The sequence below is a fragment of the Oryx dammah genome, unplaced genomic scaffold (genome assembly GCF_014754425.2).
Source record: "Oryx dammah isolate SB20612 unplaced genomic scaffold, SCBI_Odam_1.1 HiC_scaffold_11, whole genome shotgun sequence".
Taxonomy (NCBI): domain Eukaryota; kingdom Metazoa; phylum Chordata; class Mammalia; order Artiodactyla; family Bovidae; genus Oryx; species Oryx dammah.
The window spans coordinates 20,210,726-20,230,715 of NW_024070195.1; the positions used below are offsets into that span (position 1 = coordinate 20,210,726).

The 19,990-nt window shown below is 42.4% G+C and overlaps 1 protein-coding gene across 7 annotated transcripts; it reads left to right on the top strand.

The window, feature by feature from the left end:
* Positions 1 to 397: 397 nt before the first annotated feature.
* TRIM38 (tripartite motif containing 38) lies at positions 398 to 17,457 on the top strand. 7 transcript variants are annotated; one of them, XM_040249992.1, is made up of 8 exons: positions 432 to 554; positions 680 to 715; positions 2,003 to 2,431; positions 5,273 to 5,368; positions 7,148 to 7,378; positions 8,309 to 8,331; positions 8,427 to 8,539; positions 14,271 to 17,457. In XM_040249992.1, exons 3-8 carry the CDS (start codon positions 2,033 to 2,035, stop codon positions 14,789 to 14,791), a joined length of 1,383 nt encoding a protein of 460 aa, XP_040105926.1. In that variant the 5' UTR covers positions 432 to 554; positions 680 to 715; positions 2,003 to 2,032; the 3' UTR covers positions 14,792 to 17,457. The 7 variants fall into 7 exon arrangements, 6 of the variants coding, with proteins under 6 accessions (XP_040105924.1, XP_040105926.1, XP_040105922.1 ...); XM_040249989.1 differs by having other exon boundaries at positions 436 to 554; positions 1,888 to 2,431; XR_005722769.1 differs by lacking the exon at positions 680 to 715 and having other exon boundaries at positions 438 to 554; positions 1,888 to 2,431; positions 14,271 to 16,787; positions 16,886 to 17,457.
* Positions 17,458 to 19,990: the final 2,533 nt, after the last annotated feature.

Below are 19,990 nucleotides of genomic sequence, written 5' to 3' on the forward strand. Positions count from 1 at the left end.
TAAAGATAGTCTAAAATCAAAGCCCAGATCCTGCAAAGGTGATATGTCTAAAAGAAGACACCTCCACTACCACCAATAAAACTGAGATCCCAAAGGGTGATAAAGGTGAACTAGAAGTAAACCCATTTCACCTCCTGGAAACTGAGAGAGCTCTGAGAACCCTAGTGCTGAGGAGGGTGCAAAGAAAAGAAAAAGAAAGAGAAATAGACCCTGGTAAGTTGTAACCAGAAGCCAATTTTTATACATATTTGGGGTGAAATTTCATATCACTTGGGTTATCAAAACAAAATTATTAATTTGTTCCTTCTTTTTATTGCTGTAAAAGAAAAATGTTTTTCCTGCCATCTCCCCTCCCTTTCAGTACAAGCTGAGTGCCAAAGATACGGGCCATTTCACCAGTTTCCTCCCCGGATCTTACAGGGCCCCGCCTTCTGAAGTAGTTTCACTTCTGTTTGTAGTTAACTTCCTCACCCAGACCTCAGGAACCAGCAGCTACGGAGGGAACTAGCAGCGAATATGTGACTGTCTGCTGTGTGGAGAAGGGAGTGGAAAAGGTCAGACCCATGTTTTCTCATGTTTTCTCCACGGAGGGATAGGCGACGTGTGTTGGAGGAGGGGATGGGGTAGCCGTGTCTTTGCTTCATGGCTCTCATACAGGGTCTGCTTTCTTTTTCGTCAGACTCCATGTTAAATCTCTGAAGATACAGAAGGTGAGGTGAGTGAAGGTCCGGGACAGGCACCCTGGGGGCTCAGAGGAGGGGAGGTCCTTCTTCCCTAGGGGCACAGCACCAGTGGCAGAGAGGAGCCTAGTGTATCGCTTCGGGGAGATAACCTGCCAAAGAACAGAAATCTCCAGAAGAAATTCTCTTTGGATCCAAGAGACTGGTCCTGGTTATTAGAGGGACATAGCCTATCCAGTAACTTTAGTTGAATCCTTGCTTTTGATTCTGGCCCTGTCAGTTCAAAGGAAAGGCCACTCTCAACTTCCTTCATCCTCTGCTGCCCTCCCTGACAAACTCCCAGGAATGGGGAAGCAGGGAACTGAGCCAGGTTCCCAAAGCAGTCTAAGCTGTGGGTGACAGGGTCGACTCGTTTGTCTATTGGTTGTCAGGTCCCTAGGGGTTAAGCCCTCAGGGTTGAGAGGCCCTGCCCTCCCATCTGCTTGTCACCTTCCCCTATCCTGGATTCTGCAAACTCCCTGTGTTCCAGTCACTCTGAACTTCTCCTGAGACACAGGTCCTGCTTGGAGAAGAGACAGTCACCTCCCTAGCTGTCAAGGAGTTCTGCTCCCCTTCTCTTCCCAGCTCTTTTTTCCTCAGGTCAGGGAGCGGGGAAAAGAACTTGATTTCTTTACTTGTTCTTCTGGTTGTCTTTTTTGCTTTTATTATCATCCAGTTAGGTTTCCACTAGGGACTTTATTATGGTGTCTTTTGTTCTTTGTGGGGTAGGAGTGAGGGTTTAATTAGAGTCAAATTTGATTGTCTCAATCAAATCCTTAATTTACTACCACTTACAAAGAGACAATTCTGGTACTAATTATTCTTGATGTTCATTAGAGGGGGAAAGACTTTAACAGTCCCTCACTGAGTTCTCTCTCTTGCTGCAGCTTTGGTTGAGGAAGTCAGCTTGGTTTCCCTCCCTCTCAGTGAAAACTTTTCACAATGATGGAATGTTTTCTATCTGGGCTTTCATATGGGCTTTCATATAGCTACCAATCACCTGCAGCTATTAAGCAATTTAAATATGGCTAAGAAGTGCGAGAAACAGAATTTTAAATTCTATTTAATTGTAATTAAAGTGGCCACATGTAATAGTCACGATCATATTCCACAACACAGCTACATTCAATGCATCGTCTAAATTCCAACCTATTTCTTCTCTCTCTAGAGAAGACTCCATGACCTGTTGAAACCAGTGGCAACCAGTGCATTGCACAGAGACTCAGGAGAGGTAAAGTTCCATCACTGTGGGAAAATTCTGATTACTTCAGCTCTGGGTCTAGATTCAATATTGGAGCTTTACAGGAGAAACCATGGCCTCAAAGAAGATGAGGGAGGAAGCCACCTGCTCCATCTGCCTGCACCTGATGACTAACGCAGTGAGCATCAGCTGTGGACACAGCTACTGCCACGCATGCATAGTGAGCTTCTTTGAGAACCTCTACCGGATGCAACCATGGCTGAAGACATTCTCCTGTCCCCAGTGTCGAGCACCATTTAACATGGAGAGCCTCCGACCCAACAAGCAGCTGGGAAATCTCATCGAAGTCATCAAGGAGATGGACCAGGAAATGTCATGTGAGGAACATGGAGAGAAGCTCCACCTGTTCTGTGAAGATGAGGGCCAGCTCATCTGCTGGCTCTGTGATCGTGGAGCCCAGCACAAAGGGCATGCCACAGCTCTGGTGGAAGAAGCATGCCAAGGCTACAAGGTGAGTGGTGGCCCACAGGGCTTCGGCGAGTACTTGGCCTCATATTACCCCCTGAGACCTGAGATTATTTGGCCTGAAACCCAAGAATAGGATCCTGAAATCCTATATCCTGCCATTCATCTGAAAAGTAGAATGACGGGTCCTCACTAAACCAAGTCCCAAAGGTTACTTTGGTCCCTATCCTTTCTGGCTCTGACGAACTCCTCCCTGCTTTAGAACGCCATGTGCACACCTGCATGTTTTATTGCTTCATACCGTGTGTGTAATTTGAGAAACAACAATATGCAAGACCATGGGAAAGAGTCTGAAAACACAGGGGTCAAAGACATACCACCTTAGATGTCTTACAGTCTAACAGGAAAGACAAATCTGCAAACAGGCTGCCTGGAGTCCCCTGATATGGATGCTGGAGCAGAGCACTAAGGGGTGTGGAGTAGTAACTAAGGAATCTTCCCAAGAATGACTCTTGAAGAATACATAAAAATTAACCAAATATATTAATAGAAGTATGGAGAAGGGAGAGGACCACATGTGCAAAGGCACAGCCATGGGAGCATACCTGACTTGCTATGACTAGGCCGGGGGGTATGCAGGGGAGGCAGATGATGTTACGGGAATGAAAATCAGGTCTGCATCCTAGCCCAGAGTAGTCCTGGCCATGGGGGGATTTTCATTTGCAGAGTGAAAGATTGGGCTAACAATGAAAAGAACATTCTGGTACTGATACAATGAAAGGAATACTAAGTAGTAAAATTCAGATTATTCCTGTGAGAAGTGGAAAGAGAGCAGTTCTAAGCCAGATTCAGGAAAGAGTGTGAGTGGAAGGATTTGGAAGTGATTGGTCATCAAGGATAAAGCAGAGAGTGAGGTTTTGAGCAACTCCCGAGTTTCTCACTCAAAGCATGTACTCACATTTTGAGTGAGTACAGTACTAATGTGTAAAACAGAAAGCTAGCAAGAAGGTGCTATATAGCACAGGGAGCTCAGCTCTGTGCTCTGTTATGATGACCTAGATAGGTGGAATGGAGGGGGCGGTGGCGGTGGAAGGGATGCCCAAGGAGGGGATATATATATATATATATATATACACACACACACAAATGGCTGATTCATGATTTTGTACAGCAGAAACTGACAACATTGTAAAGCAATTATATTCCAATAAAAAGACAAAACCATTTTTAAAAAATCATGTAAAGGAAGACTGACCTTTGCAATCATGGAACCTAGTGGGCATAGTCTTGCTGCCTATTCCTTCTCTGTCCTGCCTAGATTTGAGAAAATTGTCCCCAGTGTGAGCTCCTTGCCCTCCCTTCCATGAATTGGAGGTGATCTTCTATTAAGGTTCTGAGTCCTCCATCAGTGTATGCCAATACTGACCACCACTCAGCACATGGCAGCTCTTCCTTAAACTCCATGGAGCAGTTAATTGCTGTAATGGGGATATTCCCATTGGAATTATTTTCCCACCAAGTAGTAAAAGAAGCACCATGGGGTGATGATTCTAAGCCTAGAGAGTTAGACTGCTTAGTTTGAAATCTTAGTTCAGCTACTTATTAGATGGGTGGCTTTGAGCAAGTTATTTAATGTCTTCATGCCCTGGTTTCCCTAACTGTGAATGGGGATAAGAGTAGTTCCCTTCCTCTCCAACATACATGCTCAGCAGGTTGTTATAAAGCTTAAGGACATAATACATGTAAAGCTTAGAATAGCATTTAGCACATAGCAACTGCAGTACTGACTTGCTAACAAGAGAGCCCTTTCTTGACAGCATGCAAGAATTAATGAGTATACTTACTGGGTTTAGGACAGGAGCCGATTCTTTTAGTATTGATCACAGCTAGCAGAGCCCTTTCTTGACAGCATGCAAGAATTAATGAGTATACTTACTGGGTTTAGGACAGGAGCCGATTCTTTTAGTATTGATCACAGCTAGCAATTTGATTTAGCTTAAACTTGCTTTCCATAAAAATGTGAGACACTGTCTTGAAAAATAACCTAAAAGCTTGATATAGATACTAAGTCACTTGAAACCATTTAGTTTCATGATACCATTTTTCAGAAGGCCTCAGAGTCACCCTCCTCCATTAACTGTTTCTAATAACTTTGGCTGGCAGCCTAATCTTTCCTTCTTGACTCACCATAATACGTACAACGTTCCCTGTGTGCCAAACACTTTGGCATTGGTTCTGTTTGGATCAGTACATTATTAAATAAAATATTTTAAGGTGATTATTATATTGTTTTATGTGCAGCATTTCCTTGGCAAGACTGTGAGTGGTGGTGGATATAGCTCAGACCCTGGGTCAGCAGATGAACTGGAATCACAGTCCAACCACCCACCAGTTACAGCTCTTTGGCTGTATTTATTCCCTTTCTAAGCCTGTTTCTGCAGCACAGAAATGATGTTAAAAATCCTACTAACTGCTCAGGGTTGCCAAGGGAATCAAATATGTTACTACATATACAATCCTTAGGCTTCCCTGATGGCTCAGTGGTAAAGAATCCACCTGCCAATGCATAAGATGCAGTTCGATCTTTGGGTTGGGAAGTTCCCCTGGAGAAGGAAATGGTAACCAACTCCAGTAATCTCACCTGGGAAACGTCTTGGATTTCCAGAGGAGCCTGGCAGCCTATAGTCCATGGGGTTGCAAAGAGTGGGACATGACTTAGTGACTGAACAACAACAGCAAAACACAGTCCTTGGCCTGCTTCCTGGCAAAGTATGAGGACTCAATGCATATTCAGTTTTATTCTAATAGTATTGGAGGGCTGGGCTGCCCCTTAGGTGGCTAGTGAAGAATTGTTGAATAGACTTTATTCACTCAATTTTTCATTCAGGAAAAGCTCCAGCAAGCTGTGACAAATTTGAGGCAACTGGAAGAGGAATGTATGAACCTGAAGGTGTTCACGGCAGCGCAAATAACCAAATGGAATGTAAGGATTTGGGCTTATTGATCTCAGGCTATTTTCCATCCTAGAGCTTAGATATAGGGGTGATTGGGCAAAGCATAGTGAAAGCTTACTGTCACTAAGCCAGACCAAATAGACAAAATCCAAAGAAGAAACTACTGTTTTTATGCCCTCATTGTCTAAAATCTATGAGAATTTATCTCCAACCCCTTCAACCTTTCAGTAGTAGTTGGGTAGGATTCTGAAACCTCAGTCAGGAGAAGCAGAACTGGTATGCCCCTTTACCTAGAGTCATTCTTCACTGAGTTTCAGTTCTTAATATCTCAAAGTTCCTTCCTGGTTTGAAGGCCTTATTAACCTTATTGCTGTGGCATACACACTGCAGTACAGTGCACATGTACCACAGTACAGGGTGTGACTCTCAGCCTTACGAGTTCAGCAATCAACCCTTGTGACTGCTAAGAAGATAGAATCACTCCAGGCTGAGATTCATATTACTGAAGCTCATGAAGCTGATGAAGGAAATCTACTTGGATTACAAGGAAGATCCAAGTGCTCCAAGAACCTACACACTTAGTACTGCAGCCTCTCAGGTCTATAAGACTATTTTCATGGCTGACCAGCCTCCCCCAATCAGAGATGCATTTCTTTACAGAATATTTATGTAATTCATCAAGTTGCAGACAAATCCCACAGGCCAGTGAGGCATTTTGCCTCTTTCAGAGGTCTCTTCCAACCTTCCAACCTCTCTGCTCCAATCCTTTAGGTATGGTTGTTAAACTTAAGCTCTCAGAGGACACTCTTACCTCTCTCATTTCTGGGATCTTAGGCAGTGGGGAGGATCTTGACCATCAGTGACCCTTCAACCACATCACAGCCATCGAAACACTGTATTAATTGAGAAATCATCCATGGAGATTGCAATTCTCTCACCTCAAATGAAAGCTGAGTCTGACAAGCTGTATCATGTGGTTTCTGTTACTCTTACACGTAAGGTTGAGTACATGGACCCGGGTTGGTGGATGGCTATTTCATAGTTAACTATGACAAAAGTCTGCTACCCAGACTTCCTGCTGCTGAGAATAATGGACTCTCCTGTTAGCTTGGGTGCCTTAAAGTCCAGCCTTGGTGATGTTCACTATAAGCTTTTGTTTCAAGAAATCCTCTCAGACTCAGAGCTACCTTCTTACATCTCAAATAAAAACTCATTTTTATCCTTTTAACTGATAAAATTTTTGACCTTGGTTCTAGTCCCATGATTAAATTATTTATCACTCCTGCCCATCTCTTTTGCATGTTGGCTGAATAAGGAAATAGAGGGACTCTAGAGAATTGTGATAACCTCTCCCACATCTGAATATCTGCCTTCCAGGCATGACTCTACAGTGGGACAATTTTCCAGCTTGAATAAGTCATGGGAAAATAATCTTATGGTAGCTGAGCAAACTTACTTTTGTGTGTGTATGTATTAAAATATACATAACAAAATGTCCTGTTTAACTATTTGTATGTGTACAGTTCCATTCCTTCCTCCTCCCAGCTCCTGGTAACCTCTACTCTACTTTCTGTCTCTATGAATTTGACAATTTTGGGTACCTCATATAAATGGAATCATAAAATATTTGCTCTTTTTTTCTGGTTTACTTCACTTAGTATAATATCTTTAAGATTCATCCATATTGTAGCATGTATCAGAATGCCATTCCTTTTTAAGACTGAATAGTATTCCACTGTATCTATAGATAGCATATCAGTTCATCCATCAATGGGCATTTGGTTTGTTTCCACTTTTCCTGACTCAAGGAGAAGATAGAGGTTCAGAAACAAAAAATCCAGTCTGACTTTAAGACTCTCCAGAGCTTCCTTCATGAGGAAGAGAAGTCTTATCTATGGAAACTGGAGAAAGAAAAAGAGCAAACTCTGAGGAGACTGAGGGACAATGAGGCCAATCTTGAACAGAAGAACCATGAACTCCAGAGCCACATCCTGGAACTGGAGAATAAATGTCAGTGCTCAGCCCAGAAATTGCTTCAGGTAAGACCATGCACTTGGAGTAAGGAGGGAAGGTATTTGTTCTTGACCTTTCAGCAGGAGAATGGTGAGGAACCATGGGAAGCTTGGTGAGGCTTGCCTGTTTCACTCAAAAATGGCACATCAGTGTAGGGAATTTAAATTTAACATTCCTTTTAGATACACATCAATGTTTGCAAGGTGGCCCCCACCAGTCTATAGAGTGGCTTTAGGTGAATTAGAAATAATATGGCTATGGTGGGCTCCTTGGCTAAATGGAACCATGGGACAACTTTGGCTACCATTTATTTCTGTACCATGTTTACAAAACTCTGACTGTGAAAGTGTCTTCTGAAATACCCCTTCAGATGACTGATGGGTGACAAAGTGGGGCAGTCAAAATGAGTGATTACTTTTTCCTTGATTTGCTTATAGAGCCCTCCAGGGCTCTTTTGGATCCAGCCCATTACAATAAACTAAACTATGACTGTAGCTGTTTTTTCCTGTCCCTACTAAAGGAACTAGGAGTCACCCTGTAAGGATGAGAATGTAGTTCGATGCCCCACCACCATGTGATACCTGCTGCTACCACCATAGTGGCCCAGCCTCAGGACTTAAGCCTGGGTTCACCACTTTGGACCTTTGCAATAAGTGTCTCTAATATGGGCTCACTCTGAAGGAAATGAGGTCACTGAAAGCAAGTCTTTCCAGAGGAAGTATGGGACAAAGCTCCTGGCCTTCTTCCACATAGCAAGGAAGGTAAACACCCTGATATGCTGACTATCCCATGGGGCCAGGATGGAAATCATCATCTCTAGGTATTCATCAATATCTAAGGCCAGGATTAGTCTTTTTACTTCTTTGGAAGGAGTATTAGAGAGAACAGCCTCACATGCCAAGTCCCATGAAATATTGATGTTCCCACACTTATCTTTTGTCTTTGTCTCTTCATAGGATGTGAAAGATACTTTGAGCAGGTGAGTCCTATATGAGTTCAGGAGGGAAAGAGGTGTGGGTATACAGAGCTAAATGGAATTTACACTGAAGAAGTCTTGGTTTCTGCTTATTCTAGGAGTTGGACTGTGAAGCTAGAACAACCAGAGGTCCTCTCTTTGGACGTTCATACTGTGTGCAGTGTTTCTGAGCTTTACTTTGATGTAAAGAAAATGTTAAGGAGACATCAAGGTATGTGAAGAAGCCCTAAATGCTACAGATAGACGGGACCTTGAGTGGTAATGAAGTTCATCACCTGTCCCCAGGCAGGCTCACAGCCAGAGAGGTTATTCAGGTATCTTTAGTGTAGCTGTCATTCTTCCTTGTTAGTTTTCTCCAGTGCTTAGACAGGGACATGGGATACTGGTTATCTGTGCAGACCCAGTTGGGTCCTTTGCTTAGGGTCTCACAAGGCTGCATCTAAGGTGTTGGCCTGGCTGTGTTCTTATCTGGAAGTGAGACTGGGAAAGAATCCTCTTATAAGCTCACTCAGGTTGTTGGCAGAATTTATTTCTTTTGGGTTTGGCACTTAGGGCCCTGGCTTGTTGCTGACTGCGGGCTGGAGGCTGCCTTGGATTCTAGAAGCCACCCTTCAGCTGCTTGCACTTGGGCCTCCCACCTCAGCCAATTATTTCTTCAAAGTAAGCTACAGAGAGAGAGAGTCCCTAGAGCAAGTCTGCCAGAAAGAGAGAGGCTTATAGAGTGAAATATAGTCACATCTCATCATTATTGCCATAGCCTACAGGTCGGAAACAATTCACAGGTCCTGCCCACAATCAAAGGGAAGGAATTCCATAAGAGTATGAACACTAATGAGGGTAATGAAACTATGAGCCATGTCATCTAGGGACACCCAAGATGGATGGGTCATGGTGGAGAGTTCTGACAAAACGTGGTCCACTGGAGAAGAGAATGGCAAACCACTTCAGTATTCTTGCCTTAAGAACCTCATGGACAGTATGAAAAGGCAAAAAGGTGGACACTGAAAGATGAACTCCCCAGGTTGGTAGGTGCCCAATATGCTACTGGAGATCAGTAGAGAAAAAAACTCCAGAAAGAATGAAGAGATGGAGTCAAAGCAAAAACAACACTCAGCTGTGGATGTGACTGGTGATAGAAGTAAAGTCCGATGCTGTAAAGAGCAATATGGCATAGGAACCTGGAATGTTAGGTCCATGAATCAAGGCAAATCGGAAGTGGTCAAACAGGAGATGGCAAGAATGAACATTGACATTTTAGGAATCAGCAAGCTAAAATGGACTGGAATGGGTGAATTTAACTCAAGATGACCATTATATCTACTACCATGGGCAAGAATCTCTTAGAAGAAATGGAGTAGCCATCATAGTTAACAAAAGAGTCTGAAATGCAGTACTTGGATGTAATCTCAAAAACGACAAAATGATCTCTGTTCATTTCCAAGGCAAACCATTCAATATCACAGTAATCCAAACCTATGCCCCGACCAGTAATGCTGAAGAAACTGCAGTTGAACGGTTCTATGAAGACCTACAAAACCTTCTAGAACTAAAACCCAAAAAAGATGTCCTTTTCATTATAGGGGATTGGAATGCAAGAGTAGGAAGTCAATAAATACCTGGAGTAACAGGCAATTTTGGCCTTGGAGTACAGAATGAAGCAGGGCAAAGGCTAATAGAGTTCTTCTAAGAGAATGCACTGGTCATAGCAAACAGCCTCTTCCAACAACACAAGAGAAGACTCTACACATGGACGAATATAGAAATCAGATTGATTATATTCTTTGCAGCCAAAGATGGAGAAGCTCTATACAGTCAGCAAAAATAAGACCGGGAGCTGGCTGTGACACAGATCATGAACTCCTTATTGCCAAATTCAGACTTAAATTGAAGAAAGTAGGTAAAACCATTAGACAATTCAGCTATGACCTAAATCAAATCCCTAATGATTATATAGTGGAAGTGACAAATAGATTCAAGGGATTAGATCTGATAGAGTGCCTGAAGAACTATGGATGGAGTTTCATGATATTGTATAGGAAGCAGTGATCAAGACCATCCCCAAGAAAAGGAAAGGTAAAAAGGCAAAATGGTTGTCTCAGGAGGCCTTACAAATAGCTGTGAAAAGAAGAGAAGGGAAAGGCAAAGGAGAATAGGAAAAATATACCCATCTGAATGCAGAGTTCCAAAGAATAGCAAGGAGAGATAAGAAAGCCTTCCTCAGTGATCAATGCAAAGCAATACAGGAAAACAACAGAACAGGAAAGATTAGAGACTCTTCAAGAAAACTAGAAATACCAAGGGAACATTTTATGCAAAGATGGGCACAATAAAGGACAGACATGTATGGATCTAACAGAAACAAGATATTAAGAGGAGGTGGCAAGAATACAGAGAAGAACTATACAAAAAAGATCTTCATGACCCAGATAATCAAGACGGTGTGATCACTCACCTAGAGCCAGACATCCTAGAATGTGAACTCAAGTGGGCCTTAGGAAGCGTCACTATGAACAAAGCTAGTGGAGGTGATGGAATTCCAGTTGAGCTATTTCAAATCCTAAATGATGATACTGTGAAAGTGCTGCACTCAATATGCCAGCAAATTTGGAAAACTCAGCAGTGGCCACAGGACCAGAAAAGGTCAGTTTTCATTCCAAGCCCAAAGAAAGGCAATGCCAAAGAATGTTCAAACTACTGTACAACTGCACTCATCTCATACGCTACGAAATAACGCTCAAAATTCTCCAAGCCAGGCTTCAACAATACATCAGCTGTGGACTTCCAGATATTCAAGCTGGATTTAGCAAAGGCAGAGGAACCAGAGGTCACATTGCCAACATCTGCTGGATCATTGAAAAAGCAAGAGAGTTCCAGAAAAGCATCTACTTCTGCTTTATTGACTATGCCAAAGACTTTGTGTGGGTCACAACAAACTGTGGAAAATTAGAGATGGGAATACTAGGCCTCATTACCTGCCTCCTGAGAAATCTGTATGCAGGTCAAGAAGAACAGTTAGAACTGGACATGGAACAACAGACTGGTTCCAAATCAGGAAAGTGGTACTTCAAGGCTGTATATTGTCACCCTGTTTAACTTAAATGCAGAGTACATCATGAGAAATGCTGGACTGGATGAAGCACAAGCTGGAATCAAGATTGCTGGGAAAAATATCATCAACCTCAGATATGCAGATAACATAACCCTTATGGCAGAAAGCGAAGAACTAAGGAGCCTCTTGATGAAAGTGAAAGATGAGAGTGAAAAAGTTGGCTTAAAACTCAACATTCAGAAAACTAAGATCATGGCATCTGGTCCCATCACTTCATGGCAAATAGAAGGGGAAACAGTGGAAATAGTGACAGACTTTATTTTTGGGGCTCCAAAATCACCACAGATGTTGACTACAGCCATGAAATTGAAAGACACTTGCTCCTTGGCAGAAAAGTTATGACCAACCTAGACATATTAAAAAGCAGAGATATTACTTTGCCAACAAAGGTCTATCTTTGATTTTTTATCTATGATTTTTCCAGTAGTCATTTATGGATGTGAGAGTTCGACTATAAAGAAAGCTGAGTGCCGAAGAATTGATGCTTTTAAACTGTGGTGTTGGTGAATATTCTTGAGAGTCCTTTGGACTGCAAGGAGAGCCAACCAGTCCATCCTAAAGGAAATTAGTCCTGAATATTCATTGGAAGGACTGATGCTGAAGCTGAAACTCCAATACTTTGGCCACCTGATGAAAAGAACTGATTCCTTGGAAAAGACCTTGATGCTAGGAAAAATTGAAGGCAGGAGGAGAAGGGCACGAAAGAGGATGAGATAGTTGGATAGCATCACCGACTCAAGGGACATGAGTTTGAGTAAACTCCAGGAGTTGGTAATGGACAGGGAGGACTGGAATGCTGCAGTCCATGGGGTCGAAAAGGGTTGGACACGACTGAGCAATTGAACTGAACTGAACAGATGAACACTAAGAGGCAGAATCATGGAAGGCTACCTTTTTGTCTGAGTGACATCATGACGAAACCTGAACTGAACTGAAATGGGACAATTTAAACTCTTTATTTATCCTGCTTAGTTTGAATTTCTGCTTTACCGCAGATATATTGATGCATTAGATTACAAGACACTGCCTTAGACTCTGAAAAGTGAAAGTGAAAGTGAAAGTGAAGGTCACTCAGTCGTGTCTGACTCTGGAGACCCCGTAGACTATACAGTCCATGGGATTCTTCAGGCCAGAATACTGGAGTGGGTAGCCTTTCCCTTCTCCAGAGGATCTTCCCAACCCGGGGATCGAACCAAGGTCTCCTGCATTGCAGGAGCATTCTTTACCAGCTGAGCCACAGGAAAGCCCAAGAATACTGGGGTGGGTAGCCTATCCCTTCTCCAGGAGATCTTCCCAACCCAGAAACCGCACCGGAGTCTCCTGCAGCGCAGGCGGATTCTTTACCAATTGAGCTATGAGGGAAGCCCACCTTAGACTCTACCAGGGGTCTAATTAGAACATTTGTATTTCTTGCCTTTATAACATCAAAAATATTCTGAATTTCAAAACCCATTTGGCCCCAGGGGTTTCCGATAAGGATAATGAACCCTTATTCAGCTCCCTCTCAATTTATCAATGACAAATAACACTAACAACCACTACCAGGGTCTGACTGATTTCCAAAGAGCTCAGTAGTCAACCATCTTTCAGGTGATATTACTAACCTGTAAAAATTCGATTTTCTTGGCTTGATTTTCCTGGATCATCCCGGGAATATTAATTGAAGCCCTAAACTTTGTGAGTCTGGCTCATAATAAAGACTCACTGAACAGAGTTAATAAAGGGATATTTACAAAGATGAGGATTTTACTGCTAACAAGAAACAGTGAAGCAACCCAAGGCTAGGAATAGGTAGGAAGTCATCACCTTCCCAGGGTTTCAGTAGCAGATGGAGGGAGCTGTAGCTAAAGGAGAGTGTGACCAAACACAGACTATCCAAATCACAGCCAGTGGGGAGGGACTTGGACACTAAATACTTCTAATTCTGCTTTGTTTTGCCCTACGGTCTCCTCTAGTCCTTCTCATTGGCTTAACCAAACAGTAGTCAGAGGGAAGGGAGCTTTGTTGAGGTCCAGAGGGGTTACCCTTCCTGAACATGGAGCAGGCTGGAGAAAGGTAGAGGGTGATCTGGAGGAGCAAAGGGAGAACATCCAGCACAGGGAGTGTTTCCTAATACTTGATTTCCCTTATTACCACAATCCAACTGATCAGTGTTTAACCCAGTAACACAGTAGTTTCTTAACTCTCTTGCTGGAACACCCTACTACCACTTTTCATTTTAAAAATTGTACTGCTGGTCAGTATCACAATTTAGTTTATCATACCTTTTTCTGTCTTACTTGACTCTAGTCAGGTATATTATTCTGTATAATCCCTATAGGATATTACCTGAAACAAGAAAGAAGAGCTGAGGTGTATGTCCTGAAGCCTGGGTAAAATTCTGGGATTTCCAATAACAAGCTATGACATTAGTTGTATCATTTTCCTTCTCTGATCCTCAGTATAAATGGTAATTAAGTAGAGATGAGGAATGGATCATTTATACTTCAATATTCCATGATTCCTAGAAGTCCTCCAAGAGAGAGGAAGGACTTTGGAGAGGACAGTTAATCATGTTAACTATGGTTAGTTCTGCCCCTTGGCTTCGCTGAGTGACTAAGATGGTGATGATGTTGTAGATGATGATGTTATCATTATTATTGTGCACTTATCTTGGTGACAGATATGATGATTTCCACTTTATATTTAACAAAACTGAGGCTTAGAGAATGAACTAAGGCTAAGCTTATGACACCTAGTAAGAAACAATGCTTGGATCTGAACACAGACTGGTATTATTTAAAATAAACTGTGCTCTCAGCTACAAAAATCATGTCCTTATTTTTGTTTGCAGTCAGCGTGACTCTGGATCCAGATACAGCTCATTATGAACTAATTCTGTCTGAGGATCGGAGACAAGTGATTCGTGGATGCCCTCAGGAGAAGCTTGATAATTCTTCTAGGAGATTTAGTGCCTTGCCCTGTATCCTGGGCTGTGAAGCCTTCACTTCAGGGAAACATTACTTTGAAGTAGATGTGGGAGAAGGAACTGGGTGGGATTTAGGAGTCTGTATGGAAAATGTCCAGAGGGACACTGTCATGCCGCAGACGCCTCAGTCTGGATTCTGGGCCATCAGACGGTGCAAGGAAGGCTATGTGGCGCTTACCTCTCCCCTAACTTCCATTCAACTGACAGAGAAGCCCCTGGTTGTGGGGATTCTTCTGGACTTTGAGGCTGGAGTTGTGTCCTTTTATAATATGACCACTGGCTCTCACATCTTCACCTTCCCGAAGGCCTCCTTCTCTGACACTCTCCGGCCCTATTTCCAGGTCTGTCTGTATTCTCCTTTGTTCCTGCCTCCCCCAGATGAGTAAGGGACAGACCAAAGTCTCCTCCTTGGTTTAACTAGTATACAGAGTATAATCTAAATCTCATGAGGACAGAAATGTGGTCTCTTTTCTTCACTGCTATTTCCTTGTACCTAGAACAGTGCTGGGCTTTTAGTGCATAGTTAATAAATTTGCATTGAATAAATGGCTATAATGACTATAAAACTACCCCAAAGGGTCACACTGAACTGGGGGAAAGCAAGATAATAGCAATGATTTTGCTTGGTCCTCTCCGTCCCTCTTCAATGGGTTTAGAGCTTTGATTTCTAGAGTAGAGTGCTTTTTTTCAGAGAAAATTCTATATCCTTAAACACTTATATTGCTAAACAAGAAAAAATGATGATGAAAATAAACATTCAGGTAAATAAATTTAATTAACAAAATAAATATTTGGAAACTATAAGGATAATAAAGATAAAATTAGAAATTGATTTTGATGCTGGCAAGTTATAGAAAGAAAAATAAGTCCTACTGGTCCTTTCAGGTTAAGAATGATACTATATTAGATAAACCACTGGCTGCTCTAATAAAAAGGAGAATACATAAAAAAATAGAAACATGAAAGAGCACAAACTGGAATAATAATTTTGAGAGCAATTTAAAGAATTATGTGCAAATAAAATTGAAAATCTTAAATGCCTTTTTCAAAAGAAACTAAATGACCTGACTGACTCAAGAAGGGGAAAGAAAAGCTAAACAGACTAATACATAAAAATGTAATTCAGAATTCCTATTAATATTTAGGGAAACAAGGAAAACAAAGAGCAGATGGTTTTATGGTTGCATTTTTTCTAAAGACAGCAGCTCACTGTGCGCCTGAAGATTCAGTTAAGTTCTATAGAATAGAAAGCCCAAATGGACAGTGACTGAAACAAGTTCTCTCTCTCATGAAGAAGCAGTCCAGATGTGGAAGTACAGGAAATCCAGTCTAGGGCTGGTCTGGCAACTCCATGAAATTGCCAAGCCTTCCAGCAACCCTCGCACTATCCCTAGGATCCAAGGCAGTTTTTAAAGCTCCAGCCATCACACCTGCATTCCAAGCTTTAAGATGGAAAGAGAGACACAGAACTAGAGCAAAGGGCAGGCATTCAAGAGCTATCTTTTACTACCTACCCTACAACCTTCTGCTTTAATGTGATTAGCCAGAACTTGTCCAAAGCCACATTCCTCCTTGTCCACCCTGATGAGGCAGTAATGAACTTGGGCAGCTTAGCTCCACCTTGTTAGAATTCTGAGCAAGATTCATCAGAGAGCTACAGGGAATGTGACTCCCACACCCACCCAACCCAATGTCTCACATCAGTCTGGAAAACCCTCTCATAACAGGCAGAATCTGTGGGCAGCATCTGGTACATATTTAGCCAAGAAACAAAAGAAGAAATGTCCTCTGGTGCCCCTTTCTCATACCTTTTTGATAGCCCATGCCCTGTGACTGCATGAGGTGTTAGGTACGTGAAGTGTCTGTGGTGCTGCAGCAGAAGACCAGAGACACAGGAAAGAGAGGAGTAACAGGACAGGATCTGAGAGAAGCAGAGACACAGAAACAGTCCAGATGATGCAGTGTCTGTTCTCATGTAAAGTTCAATTCCTCACAATGGCCTAGAAGGCAAATTCTGGCCCACAGACCTTGCCTTCCTAGATTAAGAGTCTGCTCTTCCACTTCTCACCTTTCATATACAGTAGCCTTTTCTTTGGTCCTAGATAATGCGAAGGTCATTCTGACCCAAGAACCTTTGAGCATATGTTCTAGGATCAGAGTAGTCTTTTCCATATCTGCCTTTTCTGAAGCTGGGTGAGCTCATTTCAATCACCAGCTTGGCAGATAGGAACTATTAGGGAACTAACATCCCAGGAGGAAAACTTCAACTGAAGAAGGAATGCTGTGGGTGGATAAAGCTTCACCAAATGAGCTTCAGACAAACAATTCTGAGACTCCATGGACATCCAGGAAATGGAAGCAAGCGCTCAAAGTGGGAAACAGGTCAGTAATGCACTTGAGACTGCCTTTTCTACCTTTTGTGATACAGCCCCCCTATTCCAGCACCCTGCATCCTAGTTACCACCTTCTCTTACATCCAGGTCTCAGCTCAAAGTTTCAGTGACATGGGACTTCCCTGTGGTCCAGTGGCTAAGACTCCATGCTTACCATTCAGGGAACCCAGAATCAATCCCTGGTTAGGGAACCAGATCCCATATGCGACAATGAAGAATGCTGCAACTAAAGATTCCACATGCCACAACAAAGATCCCATGTGCCACAATTAAGACATAGTGCAGCCAAATAAATAAATAAATATTTAAAAAAATAAATTTTCAGAGACAGCAACTACTGCTACCTCCCCCTCTCTTTTCCTTTTTCAATATATAAATATGGAAATAGCTGTAGATATTAAATGATTAAATTAACAGATATATTTTATGGAATACTGTAAAATACAGTAATAATACTCTAAGTTCTAAGCAATGCACACTCCAAATCACCTTCCCCATATGTATGTTTCATCTTGCTTTTTTTTTCCTCAGCTTTTCCCTATGGCATTAAACATTATGTTAAGATGTGGTTTTAAATGACTAGTGATCTTATAATCGCACATACACTCAGTTGTCTCTTTCAATTTAACTAATATTGAAATGAACGTCAATGTATGTAAGTAGGTTTTCACTTCTCTTGTTTTTCTCGGGTGAGTTTTTGAAAAAGAATTTCCGAGTCACGGTATATGAACATTTGTTTAAAATACTGATATATTCTTATCTCCCTCCTTCCCTTTCTTCCTCTTCCCCGACCTGCCTCTATGTTTCCACAACTCTCATTGTCATCAGTCAAACCCTCTAAGAGCTGGGAACCCGGAGGGACTTTGATAATGTGGAAAACCATGGGCTGGGGAATCAGATTGGAGAATCTTTCTGAGGAGATGGAATCGAGACTGCTAAGTGAAAACATCACTGGAGCCTAGACCGCTTCATTAATCCTCATTTCTGTTTCCTAATGTAGGAAAGGGAAGGATATAAAAATGGACAAAATGGAGGGGAGAGGGGGAGAGAACAAGGATCTGGATGTATCTAGGATTTGGTACAGAGCATGGGTTGCTTCTCTTGAAGGACAGGCAGAATTGACACTGTTCTAGAAGACTAATTCATGGCCATTCGCTAAGCATGTGCCAATTTTTGATGAGTATCAAACCACCCGAACAAACCACTACCATTTGTTCACTTACAATTCTGTAGCTTAGCCAGTGGTTCTCGTAGTCAGGGTTAAATTCTGCTGGGTCTTCTCAAGTGTTTCCATCAACTGGAATGTTGACTGGCATCGGGTGATATGGGATAGCCTCACCTGCAGGTCTGGCAGTTGGCAGGCTATTGACTTGGGCGCTTTAACCTCCAACAATGAGCTTAATGTCTTTCATAACGTGGGAGTTTCAGGGTTGTGAGAGAATCAAGATGTGTACAAGCTGCACTATGCCAGGCTATTTTCAACCATCTGCTTGGGTCACATTTGTTAAATCACTTGGTCAAACCCAGATTCAAGAGACAGAGAAAAAATTAAACTCCAGTTATTGATGGAAGGAGGAGCTACAAAGTCACATTGCAAAGAGCAAGTGGATAAGATAAATTTAGGAAATTTTTGCAATTTATCCTAAGAAACTTGATGCATAAAGTCTCAAAATCTAAATTAAGGATGGACAGAGATACAGAGACATTCTGAATCCCTAGCCCTCAACAGACCCAGTGCCTGTTTCTTTCCACAAACAAGATTTATTAGAGCTCTCAGTGCTGTCAGTAATTACACTTTCTTCATCCACACAAACAGCCTCAGTGCCTCGGATTCTGTGAGAACTGATCCTCACATCCTTCTCTCTCAACCTTGCTCACGCACACTACCAGCCTGAAGTGGAATCTCTGCACTAGTTTTTTGGGACTCTCAGGGAGGGAACACGGAGAAGGCGATGGCACCCCACTCCAGTACTCTTGCCTGGAAAATCCCATGGACGGAGGAGCCTGGTGGGCTGCAGTCCATGGGGTTGCACAGAGTCGGACACGACTGAAGCGATTTAGCAGCAGCAGCAGGGAGGGAACAAGCGTTTATGCAGCAGCAGGGATTGAAAACGCAGGAAGCTCCACACCTAGGCACTTCACCCCAAATCGTCCCTTCTTCACCAGACAAAGTGATTGTTGTTCAAGAAGGTGCTTGATTGGAATATTAATGAGCTTGTGGACCATAGATTATGCTAATCTCCTCTCTTTGAGTTTATCCTGATTTCCCCATTTTTTCCAAATAAAAACGATCCAATCTGTGATATTCCAAGAACTAGGTGTTTCCTTGACACTGTAGTCCACAGACAGGGCCTCCAATCTTCAAAGCTCCCTCTCCTTCCCATGTCTTTTATCTTAGCTATCTGTCCCTTTTCTCCAAGACCTAAATTGTCTGAGGATGGGACTGAATTTTTTCTTTTTTTTCAATCTTGATACCACTCCTGAATTCCTGCTTTAGTTTGCTGGACATCCTGGATTAAAAATAAAATGATCCACTTTCCTAGGGTCCAGTCCAATTTCTGATTTTAATGAACAAGTGACACTACCTCTTTGGGTCTCCACCTCCTCAAGTGTAATAGTGGGCAATAATCCCAGGTTGTTGTGAGAAATGCTCAGGCACAAAGCACTAGCTATACAACAAAATAAACAGGCGTTTTTGTTTTTTATATAATGATTGCAAAGCCCTTTCATACTTTTAAGACTTGCTGAAGAGGAATTATTGGGCCACCATCACTTAATCTTTGTGGCATCCTGGGTAATTCAATTATTTCTCTGGGCCTTCCGCTGCTTCAAAAATATTAACTCGAGAGATCGACAAAGAACATTCACTACTGTGTGAGGCTCGGCCCACTACTGTGTGGGACTCAGCCCACTTATGTGGTTCTCAACCATTGAAGCAAATTCCTAGAGATATTTTAAATAATTTAGGGAAGCCTGGTCTGCCCCAAATTAAAAAGGGATGTAGATATAACGGAGGGGAGCTCAGGCAGAGGTCTGACATTCTGAGATTCTGCGGGTAACACGGAAGGGTCTTCTCCCCTGGGGGTGTGGTCAGGTATCACTTCTTTGGCTTTACGCAGGCCCACCATACCCCTAGATGAGCCACAGGTGACTTCACCACTTCCCCCAAATCCACGGAGCACTCTCATTTCT